The sequence below is a fragment of the Gigantopelta aegis genome, chromosome 3 (assembly GCF_016097555.1).
Source record: "Gigantopelta aegis isolate Gae_Host chromosome 3, Gae_host_genome, whole genome shotgun sequence".
Lineage (NCBI taxonomy): Eukaryota > Metazoa > Mollusca > Gastropoda > Neomphalida > Peltospiridae > Gigantopelta > Gigantopelta aegis.
Window position 1 is genome coordinate 34,444,413 of NC_054701.1, and position 17,886 is coordinate 34,462,298.

General features: G+C 35.3%; 2 protein-coding genes across 2 annotated transcripts in view; one reads left to right on the forward strand and one right to left on the reverse strand.

The window, feature by feature from the left end:
- The window catches only part of LOC121367924, a 19,241-nt gene extending 16,806 nt beyond the window's left edge, over nt 1-2,435 (reverse strand). The window contains exon 1 of the mRNA XM_041492380.1: nt 1,568-2,435. The gene's annotated coding sequence lies outside the window, so the exon portion shown is untranslated. The remainder of the gene's footprint in view (nt 1-1,567) is intronic.
- Nucleotides 2,436-5,559: 3,124 nt separating this feature from the next.
- LOC121367925 (testis-expressed protein 264-like) lies at nt 5,560-15,164 on the forward strand. Its single transcript, XM_041492381.1, has 4 exons — nt 5,560-5,825; nt 11,052-11,273; nt 12,247-12,484; nt 14,749-15,164. Exons 1-4 carry the CDS (start codon nt 5,565-5,567, stop codon nt 14,994-14,996), a joined length of 969 nt encoding a protein of 322 aa, XP_041348315.1. The 5' UTR covers nt 5,560-5,564; the 3' UTR covers nt 14,997-15,164.
- The last annotated feature ends 2,722 nt before the right edge of the window (nt 15,165-17,886 follow it).

The window sequence follows — 17,886 nt, forward strand, 5'->3', positions numbered from 1 at the left end:
CTTTGACCCACTTGGTGTACTGCCATCTAAAACGTACTAAGCAATTAAAACCCAAGACATTCAAAATTCTGGCGTGTGTGAGGCCATGGTATGAGCTGTCTTGTCTGTGAGAAACTGCATATAAGAGATCCCTTGCCGCTAATGGAAAAATGTAGCAAGAATTCTACATAAAAAAATTTACTAAATGTTTGACATCCAATAGTCGATCGTGATTAAGAAATCAATGTGCTCTAGTCATGTCGATAAACAAAAGCAGAATTTGCATTTGTTTGTTTCCTAGACCATGATCTTTGTCCTGGACAGACAGCCCACATAGCTGAGGTGTGTTTCCATATCGGCGTACTTGAACCTTATGTGGATATAAGAACGAAAATAATTGCTAGTAGGCCTAATAAACAAACAAACAAACAAACAAACAAAAACGTTACCATCTTGAAAATAGCTATGTGTCTATATTTTGTTTTCGTTGCTCCATTTTATCGTCGGTATATCAATTTTGTTTTCAGGGTTTTTTCCCCAGCTATTACTTGCTTGGCGGACAGGTTTACTTCGGGCTAAGCACATTCATCAAGTCAAATTTTATAATTGTAAATCCCAAATCGATGGCTGTTGCAAACTAATAAATATTTCCAAAGATCAAATGCGAAGTAGCCTAAATGATGGTAACTTCAGTCTATGAATTATATATTGTACACATGGTCATGCTATTTTAAAAGACGTTCGACGCAAATGTAAAATTTAAAATGTATCTTGTTTTGAGGAAAACTCTTCATAATATACAGATTGACAATAGATGTATAACAATAACAATAAAAAGGAAATTATGAAACAAGATGAAGAAAAAGAAGAAGAAGATGATGATTATGATGATAATGATATAGTAGTATTAGTGGCAGAGGGCAGCAGCAGCAGTAGCAGTAGTTGTAGTAGTAGTTGTAGTTGTAGTAGTTGTAGTTTGATGGTGTGGTAGAGGTGCTGGTGGCGGTGGTGCCGTAAAACAAGAACAAGAAGAAGAAAAGAAAAGAAACAACAAAAAGAAAAGAGAAACAAGAAGAAGAAAAGAAACAACAAGAAGAAGAAAAGAAACCAGAAGAAGAAAAGAAACAACAAAAAGAAAAGAAACAACAAAAACAACAAGAAGAAATGAAAGAACAAGAAGAAAAGAAACTTGTAAGAAGAAAAGAAACAACAAAAAGAAAAGAAACGTGTAAGAAGAAAAGAAACAACAAGAAAAAAAGAAACAACAAGAAGAAAAGAAACTTGTAAGAAGAAAAGAAAGAACAAGAAGTAAAGAAAGAACAAGAAGAAAAGAAACTTGTAAGAAGAAAAGAAACAACAAGAAGAAAAGATAAGAAACAACAAGAAGAAAAGAAAAGAAACAACAAGAAGAAAAGAAACTTGTAAGAAGAAAAGAAAAGAAAGAAGAAGAAGAAGAAAGAAAGATGAAGAGGAAATAAACAAGAAGAAAAAGAAGAAGAAAGAAGTTCTAGAAGAAGAAGTAAAACAAAAGTAGAAGAAGAACGTTAAAAAGAAAAAAGAAAGTCGTAAAATATAACAGATATCTTACCGATTTTAGTCTCAACTACAGCAAACACTCAACTGCAAAAATGTACAAGTCAGTTTCCAAGAAAAGAAAAATCCCTGGTCTAAATTAAACCCCACCAAGCCACGGGTATGACGACCATATTCAGATTTGGCTGTCTACTCCTTTTTTTCATTTATCTTCGTTATCATTCACTGATCGATGTTACCTACACGTTCCGCCAGTCTTCATATGAAAAGCGAGACTGGCGTTTCAATACATTTTTTTAACCGAACGCTCCAAAACTCGTAGTCCGTAAATTGAAATTAAACAGTTTTATGAACGCCCGAGGCCGCATGAAGTATATAGCTAAGATTAGTGGTTATTGCCGTCCTACCACCACTCATTATGTATCCGCCTATTCGCTTCGCTAGAGCCACGAACAGGTTTTAGAAGGGTTCGTTTCTATAACACTTAGTTCCTATTTTCGTTCGCCAAAAGGTCATTCAAAACAGAATGACTTTACAAGTCTTTGAAGGTATCTTTTTATAAAGTTAGTTCATCTTATAGAAGAAAAAAATGAAACTGTATACACAAAAGGGATAGGCAAAGAAAAAAAGAGAGGAAATAATAAAAGAGAGTGAGAGAAAAAAAGAAGGTAAATAAAAATAGATGAAGCAGTAGGGTATTTTCATTCGTGCACAATGATTATAATGCTCAGAGAACTTGCACTTAAAATATCTTTTGTGATAAGTAAAATACAAGTTTCGTATATTAATGCTGTGCGGTTATTTTTGGATTGCAGTCTAAACTAAAGTGGAATGTTTGCTTAACGATAGAAAATACCTTATCCATTTCACTTTATCTCGATTAGCAATACAAAATTAAAATTACACCTCCTCCCCACACCCGAAATCCCCCTCCCCCCAAAAAAAAAACAAAAAACCCCAAAAACAAACAAAAAACAACAACAAAAACACCGACCAACAAACAAAAAAACAAAACAAGAAAAATAAACTTGAATAAAAAAGATAAATTATACCTTTAAAGTTTTAAAATTGAATTAAGTTTGAATTTTCTACATTCTTAATTTAAAAATAAATAAATAAAACGTTTACGTTCAATTAAAGAATAATACAGGTTGGAACTAACAGACCATCCCGCAATATTTTTTTATATCCCCAGCGATACTTAAGTCAAATATATAACTTAAATATTACACCTACCGTGATTTCATAAATATCAACTACTAATACTCTGACGTCTAGAATGAATCGTCATCTATTTTAAATGTTCTAGATATATATATATACAAAGTATATTGAGGGACATAAATAACGCAATATGAATTTTAGTTACGAATTATTAAGTACAGAATCGATATGGCAATTTCAAATTTATATGTGTTAAATAATGTGTATGTAATTCAATTATACTGTTTTTTTCCAGCCCTACTCAACTCAAGTTTGTTACCAAGACTTCATTTCTCCGCATGCTTAATGTATGTGATGTGACATTTCTGTAAGAAAATATTCAGTCAAATATTCTTTGAATTATTTATGCTTCTCAGTATGTGTTATTATTTTTATTCACTGTTGTCCATATTGTTCCAACTTCCCTGAGAAAGACGTGTCCGGTTGCTATACAGTAACTCCAATAGCTCACGCCCAATAACACTAAACACGTTTTAAACCCACAGTCATGTTTTTACGCCCTTGGTGAACTCAAATTCGAGGGGAAATTATCGTCTGCTGACGATATCTCCGTTGTTGGGTTTGTTTTGTGTGTTTTTGTTTTTGTTTTGTTTTTTTCCTTATAATTTGTGTTAATAGTTATCTTTGCTAGCTTGAAAACAAAAGCGTTATGATGGTCAAAATGTTGTGTCACCGTTCTTTAAAAGAAGTAAATGCATTAATTTTTTTCATTTAATAAACACATGATTTTCTGAGCACTTCAGATAGCGGTGCACATTTTATAACATTATTAGCGGAATTTAGCTCAGTCGGCTAAGTGCCTCACTTGAGGTGCTTGCGTCGCAGAATCGAACCACCTTGGTAGATCCATTCAACTGACTGGGGTTTTTTTCTCGTTCCAGCCAGTGTACATCAACTGGACAAAGGCCGCGGTATGTGCTTTCCTGTCTGTGGGAAAGTGCTTATAAAAGATCCCTTGCTGCATTAGGAAAAATGTAGCGGGTTTCCTTTGATGCCTACGTGTCAGAATTAACAAATGTTTGACATCCAATAGCCGATGATTAATTAATCTATGTGCTCTAGAGGTGTCGATAAACAAAACAAATTCTTTTTTTTAACATTAATTCCCCTTTAGCGCACTCTCACTTCTCAGCAAGAACTAATGTTCGGTCCAAATATTCGAATATTCGCTCGCTAAATTGCTATTCGAAATATTCGAATAGTATTTTCAAGTATTCGAAAATCTGGAGATTTTAGGTCGTATGAGGAAAATGAATCAAAATGAGATGGATAATGTGGTTTCTTTTAATTATAAAATCGGCCAGTGATCACTTGATGCGCGGTCGGTTAGGGATCTATCTCCGTCGGGTGGCCCATAGGGGTATTTCTCGTGGGATGGTGCATATAAAAGATCCCTTGTTACTAATAGAAACATGCAGCGGGTTTCCTCTCTAAAACTATATTTCAAAACTGCCAAATCTTTGACATCTAATAGCCGATGATTAATAAATCAATGTGCTCTAGTGGTGTCGTTAAACAAAACAAACTGTTTAAACTTGCTTTTGGGGCGTTATTAAAAGTCATTTATACATGTCAAACTATAAAAACACCACGTTAGTTTGATGAGTCAGTTGTTGTTGGTTTGGTATTCGAATATTCGATCATCATTTTCATCGAATGTTCGAATATCATTTTCTGGTCAAATATCGAACACTAGCAGGAACCTATTTTCCTCTATATAGGTATATATAGGGACTTTTTTTCTTTCTTTTTATCAGTATTATTAAATAATTTCGAAAAAAATCTTCAATGTATTTTTCATCGTTTAAATTAACACAACGGCCTTGACTATAATTATGCAGTTCTCATCATGACGAGTGCCGTCGGTGGGGAAGGATATGCTTAGCTTCTGCCCTGTCTTATGCCGGTTTAGATTTGTCAAACCTGTTTTAGAAGTGGCAGTTTTCCCAGAGACAAACTTAGGCTAGTATATCTGCACAAGACAAAGTCCAAAGGATATATGTCTTTAACCGACGCGATGATGTAGCCTACGTATACTATGTAGGCCTACTTGTAAATCAAGGCCACGTACTAGTACTCCTTTTTCCACTCTGTCAGACGGAACAAATCTGAATGGTATAGCCGTATTTTATGCACAAAACAGTGTGAAGGAAATTTAACAGTATTTACATAATTAAAGTCGCAGACCCTGGTTTTAACCCGTGAAAATAGACACTAAGTTTGGTTAACCGACAAACCTGTACACATTTGGATAAAGTTGCAAAAGTGAAACAACCTACAGTCTGTGATGGTAAAACGGGGAAATACCTTTAAAAACAGACTAGGACACGTCTCGTCTGTTACTTCTCAGAGGTAGGCCTACGTAATAAACGGCTGTAAGCCTTAATATTTTAGTGAAAAATACACCGTAGTTTCAGGCATGGCAGAAGCATGTAGACATTGGCAGGGGTGACTAAGATCTGAGTTTCTAGAGTGTTTCGTGCTACAGCTCGCCCCCCCCCCCACCCCCCGCCCCGCTCCGCCGTGCCTGAATGTCACTTTAATAATCTATCTAAAAAATAAAGAAACTGTTTACTATATGTCACGATTCAGTAGGCCTACATAGCTTGTATAACTGGTTTTAATAGAACACGTTAAGTGTGTGTGTGTGTGCGTGCGTGCGCGCGCGCGTGTGTGTGTGTGTGTGTGTGTGTGTGTGTTTAAAAATAAAATAAAATAGTTCAACAGACGGAGATTGACACTTTAATTTTGTCACCGATGTTTTTCAACACCTAGGGGAGACAACTCTATAACTTTTGGTAACTTCCGGGTCTATATCTTCCTTCAAGATGGAAGAAACTGGTTTGATTTTTGTCGGAATTATTGGTTTACTTTTATGTCTTCTCATAACAATATTTATACTGGTAGTTTATTCTGGCTTGTTTCTTACCCCAGAAGTTGGAGCAGGCCATCCTCATTTTGGTGAAATTGTCGTAGCATACAAGTTTTGTCGTGGGTCGTACAAAGAAGCTGGTCCGTTATTCACCGAAGTAGCTATAATAGCGCCAGACAACAAAGCCATTGGCATATATTACGACGACCCACAGTTGGTTGGTACTGTTTAATTATTATAATTGATTTTAAAACATAGCTGAGTTTTATGAGTCTTAAAGGAACTGTCCCGACTTTGCTACCATTGTCTTTTTAATAACTAAGTTACTAACATTGCACGTTTTAAATAAAAAGAACTTTGTTTTGTTTACCAACACCACTAGAGCACATTGATTAATTAATAATCACCAATCGGATGTCAATACATTTGGTAATTCTGACACATCGTCATCGGAGGAAACCTGCTACATTTTTCCTAATGCAGCAAGGAATCTTTTAATAGTTTTATATCCCACAGACAGGAAAGCACATAACAAGGCCTTTGACCGGTTGTGATATTGGAATGAGAAAACTTAAAAAAAAAAAATGTTCATGTTTAGAATAGCCTGACTCAATATCAGTGACTCCATATTCAATATGTTTCTGGTTGTCCTAAAGTTTGTACTAGCTAAAACTTCATTTTACTTCCTATATTTTTTCTTATGTTCCAAATTTTTGGGAGGTAAAATCGGTAGGAGTTTCCTTTGGCACTGTCACGTATAAAGAACATTATAAATACTTATCACAGAGAGTTAGGGTTAGGGTTAGTGACAGTGCCAAAGGAAAGTCCTTCCGTAAAATCAAGTCTCGGCTTTTAGAAACTTTCAGACTCGTGATCAAAAACACATTGTATTTATATACCGACACTGATATTCTAAAAACAAAATGCATTTCACAATCAATCATATAACATTTTATTCATTAAAAAGGCTCTGTCAGTTGATCCTGCCCAGAGTCAGACCACCGATCTTATCGGAGGCTGGACTCGGTGTAGGCGTATTCGAAACCATAGAGGTATATGAGAACGTTAAAACCGTATCAAAGTCTAAGCCTGTCAGTTGAAGATATGTTTTACAGCAAATCGAGACAAGTCTCTCTTAAAACCTATTCAGTAAATGGCAAGGAGTACATGTATGCATGTACCTTCTCGACACTTAAACTGTTAAAGGTGCTGACAGTAGTTTTTACATGTAAATATTTTCGGGTATTACATGTACATGGGTTTTTTCCTGTTACTTCCACATTACTTACAACTTTAAAAAATTAAATTGCCAATTATATAATAATCCAATGTCTTTCTGGTCGTACTGTTAGCTAAAAATACATTTTATATGGAACAGAACACCAGGGTCAGTGGCTTTAATATAACCAAAGTGTAATTATTTTTTTGTTTTACTATAAATAAACAGCAAAACAAAAAAGTACTTACAGTGCCACTCCCCATCCCCCCCCATGAGCACTCTCACTTCACATGTCTTTTTCTATTGGCCTGAATGGATTAAAATGCTTATAAAATATAAATAATATAACTATTAATCTAAATCAGTTATTTTTGTTTGTAAATCAAAGGTTGTGGTATTTGCTAGATCCTGTCTGGGGGATGGTGCATATAAAACTAAAATATCCCTTGCTACTTATGGAAAAATTTAGTAGGTTTCCTTTTTAAGTCATTATGTAAAACTTACCAAATGTGTGACATCCAAAGCCAGTGATTAATAAATCAATGTGCTCTAGTGATGTTGTTAAACAAAACAACTTTATGTAAGATATATATACATGTACATATATATACCAGAGTATGACAAATATTTTGAAAAGTCACTAGCCACAGGGCTAGTGGGTTTGTGAAAACCACTAGCCCACCAAGATAAAGCACTAGCCCACCAAGATAAAGCACTAGCCCAAATTCCTGATCAATTATATAATTTTTGTAACATTACACATTTACGAGTATAACAGTAAAATAAAACAAACACTTAAATCATGTTGTAACTTTCAGTTTTTTGTCGTGTCGTACGTTTTGTCTTTTGTCAAGTGTGATCCATCGTCATTGTCCCGTTTTCGTTTTTGCCCTCCCCCCGGGGGAAAATAATTGAGCAAACTCTTGGTTGGTATCTAAACACACTATCAAAATAATTAAATTTAAATGAGGGTACGACAGTGTGACACACGGTAATAGATGGTTCAGTGTATTTGGTAGTTGGTTATATATTTAGGGCCTACTATTTATGTCGCCAGGAACGGTGATGCTAAATACAGGGCATTATTCCGTGTCAGACCGATATCAAAAGAATATAACGGCGACATCTAATCCGTTGTTAATTGATGAACAAAAAAGGTCTTATCTTGTATCGGCAGCTGTGACGTATTATCCAAACCGCTACACGTAATAGGCCAAGCCGAGTCATTGCATATGCGGTTACCATTAAAGTAAATTGTTTTCCTGATTGTCGATAACCACATGTTAGCGAAGTGTTAAATTAGAAAACAATAGGTAAATAAAACAAACACTGAAATTCAAAGCATGGCTGGGGTTTACTTGATTGAGATTAACCTGTCGTCGCGATTGGTGATTTCCAAGTTCTTAGCCTAAAATATATGTGCGAGATTAACTACCACGTGACGTGTCTAACCAATCAAAACACGCATGTCATTAGACTTTATTTCCTGTGCCAGAAACTTGAAAGGTAAACAATGCATGCTGTAACTGTGACGATGTAGAGATAGCATGTTACTGCAGTTTGCAAACCCTAGCTCAAGTGGATTATTATTATATACTGATTGCGTTGTTGATATTATTCGATGACAAACGTCACAATCAAATTTATTAAACGAAATTTCAGCCGAGAGAAAAAGAAAGAAAGAAAAAAAAAAAACCATGATCGAGCGATGACGAGAGGAGGGGGGAAACCACTAGCCGCTAGTGGTTTCCCCCCTCCTCTCGTCATCGCTCGATCATGGGTTTTTTTTTTTCTTTCTTTCTTTTTCTCTCGGCTGAAATTTCGTTTAATAAATTTCTCACTAGCCCGAACTTAAAAACCACTAGCCACGGGCGTCGGGCTAGCGGATTTGTCGAACTCTGTATATACATACATATCTATGTACAATGTACATATCAGAGTATATGACAATTGTTTTTAAAAATCACTAGGCACATGGCTAGTGGGTTTGTAAGTTCCACTAGCCCACCAAAATAAAGCACTAGCCCAAATTTCTGATCAGTTACAACACACTTTATATAAGGCTGAAAAACAAGAAACCCAACCCCTATAGTACCTGTTTTCTTCTTCTCCCATTTTTATGCACATGTGTATAAAATGTTTATTTATTTTTTTAGTACCGCAGGGCTTCTGTATTATGGTAGCCCCACTCCCATGGCTAGTGATATTCAATGTTGGGCTAGTAAATAACTACTACTGCCATGCCTGATGGCTAGTGGAAAAAAAAGTCAAATGTTGCAGTTAAATGTCTGTTTTGTAATTGACGCCATATAACCGTAAATAAAATGTGCTGAGTATGTCGTTAAATAAAACATTTCTTTCTTTCTTTCTGTTTTGTAAATATGAATATCCTGCCAGCGCTCCAACCCCTCAATGCTAGTGTTTTTAAGCTCTATCTTCCTCTTTAGGTGACATATCTGATTATTACTATTATTTAGTAAAATTGTATTAACTTAAAGTAAAGTAGGGCTAGTGAATTTTTAATTGTGGCTAGTAAATTTTAAAAATCACTAATCCCATGGCTAGTTAATTTTCTAAAAAATTCTAGAAGCCCTGAGTACCAGTATTATTAGTATTATTTAGTGAAAATTTATCTCAACCTGTGGAGGTGAATGAAGTTTCAAAAATAAATTAGTAATTTAGGTGGGTTTTTTTTTAACTGCATGACCTACCCTATATTGTCATGTCTGATCCTAAACCATTGTCCCATTATCGCTTTTGCCCTCCACCCCCCCCCATCCCCACCCCCTCATCTGGAGTGGGTAAGTAAGTTAACAAAGTCCTCTCTCTAACCATTAAGACGTTCCTTGTGAGAAGGACTATAGGCTAAATTAACTGGGAGTGCTCTGAAAAAACCTCAGGGGCGGGACTTGGCCCAGTGGTAAAGCGTTTGCTTGATGTGCGGTCGGCCTAGGATCGATCCCCATCGGTGGACCCATTGGGCTATTTCTCTTTCCAGCCAGTGCACCATGACTGGTATATCAAATGCCATGTCTGTGGAATGGTGTATGTAAAAGATCCCTTGCTGCTAATCACAAAGAAAAGGCCCATGAAGTGGCGACAGCAGGTTTCCTCTCTCAATATATGTGTGGTCCTCAAGCATATGTCCGACGCCATATAACTGTCAATAAAATGTGTTGAGTGTGTTGTTAAATAAAACATTTTCTTCCTTCCAGAAAAAAACATCAGGGTTTTTTTCATCTAGAAAAAGGAAGTGCTTCTAAACTGAAAGGAAACCTATTCCTACATCATATTATATTTGTTTCTGTGGCAGATTGCATCCCTGTCAGACCCCACCACTCTTTAGTGGCACATTGGTTATGACAGCATTGCTAAGACTCATACATGTAAGTGCTGGGTTTGTATCTCAGTACTGACCTGTCTTGCACAGAACTAATACAGCCATGCTTGAACAGTTCTTTGGTGGAAGCATGCCAAACTTTACCAACACCCACACTCAGTACTGGCTGTAGCCTATATCTGGAGTGAGTGCGTAGTTCTCTCGTGAGGTGAAAGATACCACAGACAGCCTTAAATGATTTAATCCTTACCATAGAATTGAACTGGTCAAATGTTGTGGTACCGTATGTGTTTTCCTGTCTGGGGGAATGTGCATATAAAAGATCTCTTGCTGCTAATGGAAAAATGTGGGTTTCCACTGATGACTACAAGTCATAATTACCAAATGTTTGACATACAATAGTTGATGATTAATTAATCAATGTGCTCTAGTGGTGTCATTAAACAAAAAAACTTTACCACTGAATGGCCTCATCTCTTTTCCTGGAATTAATTGGGTTCTAGCTAAGTGGTAGAGTGACCACCTGAGGTGCAAATGGTCACAAAATTGATCTCAGTCACTTGACTCAGATTTTTCTCCCATCCCAAACTAGTATTTTAAAGGTCATGGTATGTATTTCTGTCGATGGAGAAGTGTATATAAAAGATTCCTTAAATTTAATTCTTTATCAATAAAGAGTAGCCTCTGTGGCAGCAGTGGATTTCCTCTATATATCAACCAAATGTCGAAATAACACATTTTACTACACACCAAATATATGTACATGTACATGTGTAGCTGCAGTTTACAATGTGCTGAGGTTAAACAAATATTCCTTTCCTTTCTCTTGTTCTTACTGTTAAAATAAGCATGAAAATACTTTTATATTTATTTAAATTTTTCAGGTCAAGGCTGATGACCTCAGGTACATAGTTGGATCAATACTGTCTGAAGATAACTCGGAAATAGATGAAGACTTGAAGAAAAAGTTTCTCGATAAGGATTTTAAGCTGCACACGTTGCCCCTAGTCACCAATGTTGTGAAGACGACATTCCCCTACATAAGTCTTCTTTCTATTTTCATTGCCATTTACAAAGTTTATCCAAGGATTGGAGCCTATGTTGAGGTAAGTAAGTGTGTGTAAAATATACATGTATTTCAAGGCCTCATGACTACAAATTTTATGAAAAACGCTTTTTCATTTTCATGTCATGCAATCATAACCCATCAGAACATTATTTTGATAATCATGGTACCTTATTAGTAGATATGGATTATGTTAAATAATGGATAATTAATCCAGGATTCAAACTTAAGAATTTGGTATCTATTAGCAAATTTCAAAAGATTTTGCCATAATTGTGATAACACATCGTGACCGTATAAATATAATAAAGTACCTGCATTAAAAAGTTACTAATTTTGGGTGGTGGGGTCATAAGTCTTAAACTGTAATACATGTGCACTTTATGCTAATAAAGGTTCTTGTTGCTTTCTTTCTTTTCTTTTCTTTTTTGGGAGGGTGGGGGGGGAGTTCCCATTCATAAGTAAATATATACTCATTTATAAGTGACACAATATTCATTTGTTTTTAATGCTGTTAAATTGTTGTAATAGGTAATATGGATTATTTTTATAACTTAGGTGGTTTTAGTGGAAACACTCATTATTATTTTGTTAATAGCTATAACTTTATTCTAAATTGATGAAAATTATTTGCATGTCTTTTTTTAAACAAAGCATAAGGTATGCCTAATGAGCCTATCTGTTGTGTAAATTGACAAATTGATTGGTGCAGTTATGAAGTTCGAGCCCTGGTAACGGACTTTTAAGTTCCCTGCTGACCCGCTACAGAAACCTCAGTCTTACCACATTTTTTTTACTATACGAAAGGGGAGCAGTTGTCCCTTAGAAAGAAGTTTAAAAGTGCTTTTTGTTATATATTTTTCTCGTTTCTTCTTTTTTCTTTTATTCTTTTCTAGCAGGAGAAGATTTTATATTAACATGTCTAGATTCTTTTCTTTTTTCTCACAGTCCCCTAAGCCCCGAGTTAGTTTAAGCTAGGTATGGCCCCGACATATATTTTTCCTATGTTGCAGGAACACAAGTTGTGTGCACATCCTATAGTGGAGATGTATGATGGGAAGAACATTAACTTTATGGCTCCGCTGGCCAAACAGGATGAGTTCTACGTCCCAGAGTGTGCTGCCTCTACTGCTGAGAAGATCCAAGATCTCGAAACCAGTCTGGACGAGTCAACCATCAAAGATACCAGTCTGTCGGGAGGGGACCAGTCTCTCGAGTCCAGTTTTCTGGAATCCAGTGTAACACCAGACAGTAAGGGTTTTGTTTTTCTTTCATCTTTGTCTGTTTTTGATTGAAAACATTCATAGATATATAATAGGATCAGGGTCTTCCCTACATGTAGCTCCCCCAGGGGGTGGGTTAGTTGTTATGGTTATAGAAATACATCCTGTTTAATCAGTAGGACATTTATAAAGGTTGTTTTGCCATTTAGAATCCAACAGCTGATCAAGAATAAAGGTATTTACTCATTTCCAGATAAGATTTCAAAATTTGGGTTGAGGTAAATTTATAAGCAGTTGAGTGCTGACAAATAAATATCACTTGGCTAGATGTGAAGAAATCAATGGTTTATTCAAGAAATTAAATTTTGAGTCTGAGATATTCATAATATTTTGTTTTAAAAAGGATCAAATGAGCCTATATTTAATTACTTAAAACCAGTTTCAAATTTTAACAGGACAGGGTTGTGTTTAGCCCGAGTACTCTGACTGTAAGAGAGCTAGATGGACATTTCGACAGATATACGCTCTCATTACAGTCAGAGACCAACCTATGTATTTTTTTGGCAATTCCTGACAACCAAAAAGTTGGCAAAGATTCCCGCTCTAATACCACACCAATCCTATGTTTGACGTCAAATACCTTTACATCGATAACTGATAAAAAAAAAATCCACATATTAATCACTAATACACATACTACAGAAAGAAATCCGACAGCACCCATATTCAGCTACGCTTCGTGACACTCCGTCGCCATAATTACAAAGCTCGGCGATCTATACATCGTATTTTGACAACAAATACCTATCTCTGTATGTGTGGCATACAGGCGGATAATAAATGCAGCTTTTGTGCTAACGAACCAGAATCTTTGGAACATATATTTTTCTATTGCCCTCACTCTAATCAAATATGGAAAACATTTCAAATTTGGCTCGAAACAAAGATAGGATCAGTTATTAAATTAAATATTCAAGATGTTTTGCTGGGTATCCCTAGTCAAAGCATAATGGGGCATTTTACTTCCTTAAAATTAATACTTTAAATAAGAATAATAATAAGTCTAACAATTCCACTTAGTTTATTTTTACACTAATGGAAACATCTTTTCAGCTGGAGATAAAACATTTCCTTAATTTTCTTACTAATATAACTGTCCTCCATGACTTTGCCAATCCCTAATATGTAATAGATGTACATAGCTATTTTTCATTATTAGTAATTTGCAATGTTATTTCTTCTAATAAGATGTATAATATTTATTATGCATATGTGTGTGTAGTATACCCAAGCCACGTGGGTATATAATACAGTTGTAAATGTGGCATTTCATGGAAATAAACTTTTGAAAAAACAAACAAACAAACAAACAAACAACATCACTTAATGTCTGTGCAGCACTGGGCCCACCTTTGAATTGTGTACAAATTCCTGTTCTACGCAACCGTCCACTTTTATCCTCGAAACATTCTTTACAGCATGCACATTCCATCGCAGAAACACCAAACGAAACTAATCCATGTTGTAACGTCGCTTGGTATGAGACGTCCCCTGTAACTGCTGCACAAGGCGGAATCGCTTTGTAATTATGGCGACGGAGTGTCACGAAGCGTAGCTGAATGTGGGTGCTGTCGGATTTCTTTCTGTAGTATGTGTATTAGTGATTAACATGTGGATTTTTTTTTATCAGTTAACTCGAAAATGATCGATGTAAAGGTATTTGACGTCAAACATAGGATTGGTATGGTTTTAGAGCGGGAATCTTTGCCAACTTTTTGATTGTCAGGAATTGCCAAAAAAATACATAGATTGGTGTCTGACTGTAATGAGAGTGTATAGCTGTCCAAATGTCCGTCTAGCTCTCTTACACAAGTTACAGTCAGAGTACTCGGGCTAGGTTGTGTTTAGCTCTGGTATAATATTATTGTGAGCTGAAGTGGGTTGTAGGATTGGTCATCATCAGTGCCCAACAACTGGTATATCAACGGCCATGGTATGTACTATCCTGTCTATAGGAAAGTGTATATGACAGATCACTTGCTTGCTTTTAGTAGAGTAACCAGTGTGGTGATAACAGCAGGTTCTCTCTCTCTCTCTCTCTCTGTCTCTGTCTCTGTCTCTGTCTCTCTGTCTCTGTCTCTGTCTCAGTCTCAGTCTCTGTCTCTGTCTCTGTCTCTGTCTCACTCTGTCTCACTGCTCTGTCGTCCTCATCAATCTCAACTAAATGTAAAAATTTGCTGAGGTACGGTATCTATAAACAGATATTCCTCTTTGTTTTTAAATTGTTACCAGGAATGACTGTAGGTGATAGTGCTGATGTTCTGACTGACCCAGTCATGGCAGACCCAGTCATCCCAGCAGTTGAAGAAACCAAGCTGGGAGAGTTTGCTACAGCAACCGAAGTTACTTCCCTTGACTTAACTTCTCAGGGGAAGAAAGAAACTGAGAGCGGATCCGAGGCAAGTACAACGTCTTCGTTCGAAGACATAAAGATGGAGACAGAGGATCTGACACATGAAGAAACCAAGAAAGAGCAGTAGACAGATTACTAAAAAATTAGACCTGTTCAGAAGTACTCAAACAATTAGTCAAAGCCAAAACAATTTAATTAGTATCGGTAAGTTCTTCATGAAAATATCAATTTATTTGTATTAAAAGGACTATCCTGAGTTTTTAGATCTAGCAAGATTTTTGTTTCTTCCCCCCCCCCCCCCAACAAAATAAGCATGTAAGTCCTTACGAAAATATACCTTTATTTGTATCAGAATTACTCAAACAGTGAAATTTAAAATAATTTTAAAAACATTAATTAGTGTTGGTAAGTACTTCATGGGAATATTAATTTATTTGTATTACAGTGACTATCTTGAATGTTCAGCTGTAGCAATATTTCTATTTGTTCCCCTCAACAAAATGAACTCACATCCTGCTTTTTCCAGGTTTTAAAAAATACTATCTTAAATGTTTATAATTTTAAATTATATAGCATTATACAGATAAATACCTTTGGAATGACTTTTCGCTGAATTATTTCAAATTTCATCAATGAAATTGTTTTAGACAATGTCCACAAATGCAATGGTTTTAGAGATATTCATATTCTGAGCAAGCAAGGCTACCTCTGGCACTCGCCAAATTTGCTAATTGCGAATTTCAAAAACAATTGGCAAATTTTATTTTGATTTGGCGAAATAATTTTATGGAATAGTTTAATAGATCATTTGGCGAAAAATTTCTGCTAACGCGGAGCTAGCCCTGGGCAAAGGAAAGTTGTAATACTCATAATGTAAAAATATCTTACTTGACAAAAACATTTTAAAATGGCTACAGACTGGATAGTTCCTTTAAATTGAGAGAATGCTGTAAATTGAACATAATTTTCTAAAAATGATTGAGGACGATTGGATTTGCATTTTCAGTAGCCACCACATAAAATAACAAAATTATTTGTCATTGTTTGCATTAAAAAATATTCCTACTTGCCTCCCACCTATAAAAATAATAATTATGGTGCCTCACCTCACCCCCACCTATGACCCTATTTCCCAATTAGGTCATTTCTGGATTTGTCACAATAGTGAAATTAATTTTTAATTCTTTTTTTCAAAGAATTGGAAATTTGTTAATACTTGAAAATTTTACTGTTTATTGAATCGGAGGATGTTTTTGTTATGTATTTATGTAAAACTGTTTTATGGTTGTTTTATGAATTTCAGTGGGTTTGTTTCTTTCTTGTTAAATAATTAATCTACATGTACACTAAAAGTTAAGTTTATAGTCTTCACAAAATGCATTTAAAATTTTACAAGATGAACAAAAAAGTGTGTTTTTGCATGTTTTATTCATCGGAGTAAAATATTGTGTTTGGATTATTGATAACGTTGATTAATTACATATTTTTCAATTGTACGCAATCATTTTGAGCCATGTTAGACAACAGCTTTAGATAAATGTGTATTGAAAGCCATGTAAAAAAATTATTTAAAAAGTTTCTTTATTGCTTATTGAAAATAGCTTATGTGAGACTGTGGGTTTATTTTCTTAACATACACTGTAGTTAATAGGTGGTTTAACATCTATTAGCCTGTGGTTAAACATTGTGGTGCTGGACTTGGTAAGCATTCCTCTCATTTGCTTTGTCTGATTCGTAGATGTGCATCTCATAAAATACTTTCATAAACCAGCCCTGGGTCCGTGATTACAAAACTTTGGAGTCTAATACACGAAACTTTGAAAGACATTATTTGCATGCATTCTGTATGATATTCTATGGACGTTAAAGTCCGACACTCTGTTAGAGTCTTGAGACACGAAACTTTGAAAGACATTATTTGCATGCATTCTGTATGATATTCTATGGACGTTAAAGTCCGACACTCTGTTAGAGTCTTGAGACACAAAACTTTGAAAGACATTATTTGCATGCATTCTGTATGATATTCTATGGACGTTAAAGTCCGACACTCTGTTAGAGTCTTGAGTCTAGACACAAAACTTTGAAAGACATTATTTGCATGCATTCTGTATGATATTCTATGGACGTTAAAGTCCGACACTCTGTTAGAGTCTTGAGTCTAGACACGAAACTTTGAAATACATTATTTGCATGCATTCTGTATGATATTCTATGGACGTTAAAGTCCGACACTGTTAGAGTCTTGAGTCTAGACTCCAAAAGTTTTCATAAATATATTTCTCATATTTTGTGGCGATACCCATTTATTGATTTTAAGTTACTTATAACAAGTTATTGGATTATTCATTTAGCAATTGGTATCATTGAGTGTATACTTCATTACAATATCATAAAGTGCTTTTCTTTCATTATGTGAACAAATTAATTTGAAAACAGAACAAATTTCATATACATGTGTATTTTCATATCAGGTGAGTGGTTTTGAAGCTTGGTACCATAGCTAATTAAATTTATTATATGGGTGAAAGGTTTATCAGCTTTTAAAAAAAGTACTTGAAATGGATTTTTATGGAGGGATAGCTTACAAACATGTTGTCATTCTGTATACTGTATTTTGTTTTTTATTATCGCTCTGTGCCTTCTGTCCTGTGTTTTGATCATAATAGAAAATATAGAAAGAAGAAAACCTGTGAAAAAAGGCAATTGAGTTAAAATGGCCGCAGTGGTTTTGGGTAGGTGTGATTTGAGTGCAGACTTAAGTGAGAGCTCAGCGGCTGGAGGAAAATGAGAGCTTTAAGTCCAAAATTAAATGGGAGTTTTGAGTTAAATGAGAAGTTTGAGTCCAGAGTTAAGTGAGATTTGAGTCCAAAGTTACATAAGAGCTTTGAGTCCAGAGTTAAGTGACAGCTCGAAGTCCGAAGTTAAGTAAAAAGCTTTCAGTCCTGAGTTAAGTAAGGTGTTTAACTCCAGACATGTGAAAATTTAAAGTTTGTTTTATTTAATGACGCCACTAG

Excerpts from the sequence above, each read along its gene's own strand:
- LOC121367925 (XM_041492381.1), top strand. The coding sequence starts at position 5,565 with ATGGAAGAAACTGGTTTGATTTTTGTCGGAATTATTGGTTTACTTTTA. Across the intron at positions 5,826-11,051 it reads ATTACGACGACCCACAGTTG|GTCAAGGCTGATGACCTCAG; the intron begins GTTGGTACTGTT and ends TAAATTTTTCAG. Across the intron at positions 11,274-12,246 it reads GGATTGGAGCCTATGTTGAG|GAACACAAGTTGTGTGCACA; the intron begins GTAAGTAAGTGT and ends CCTATGTTGCAG.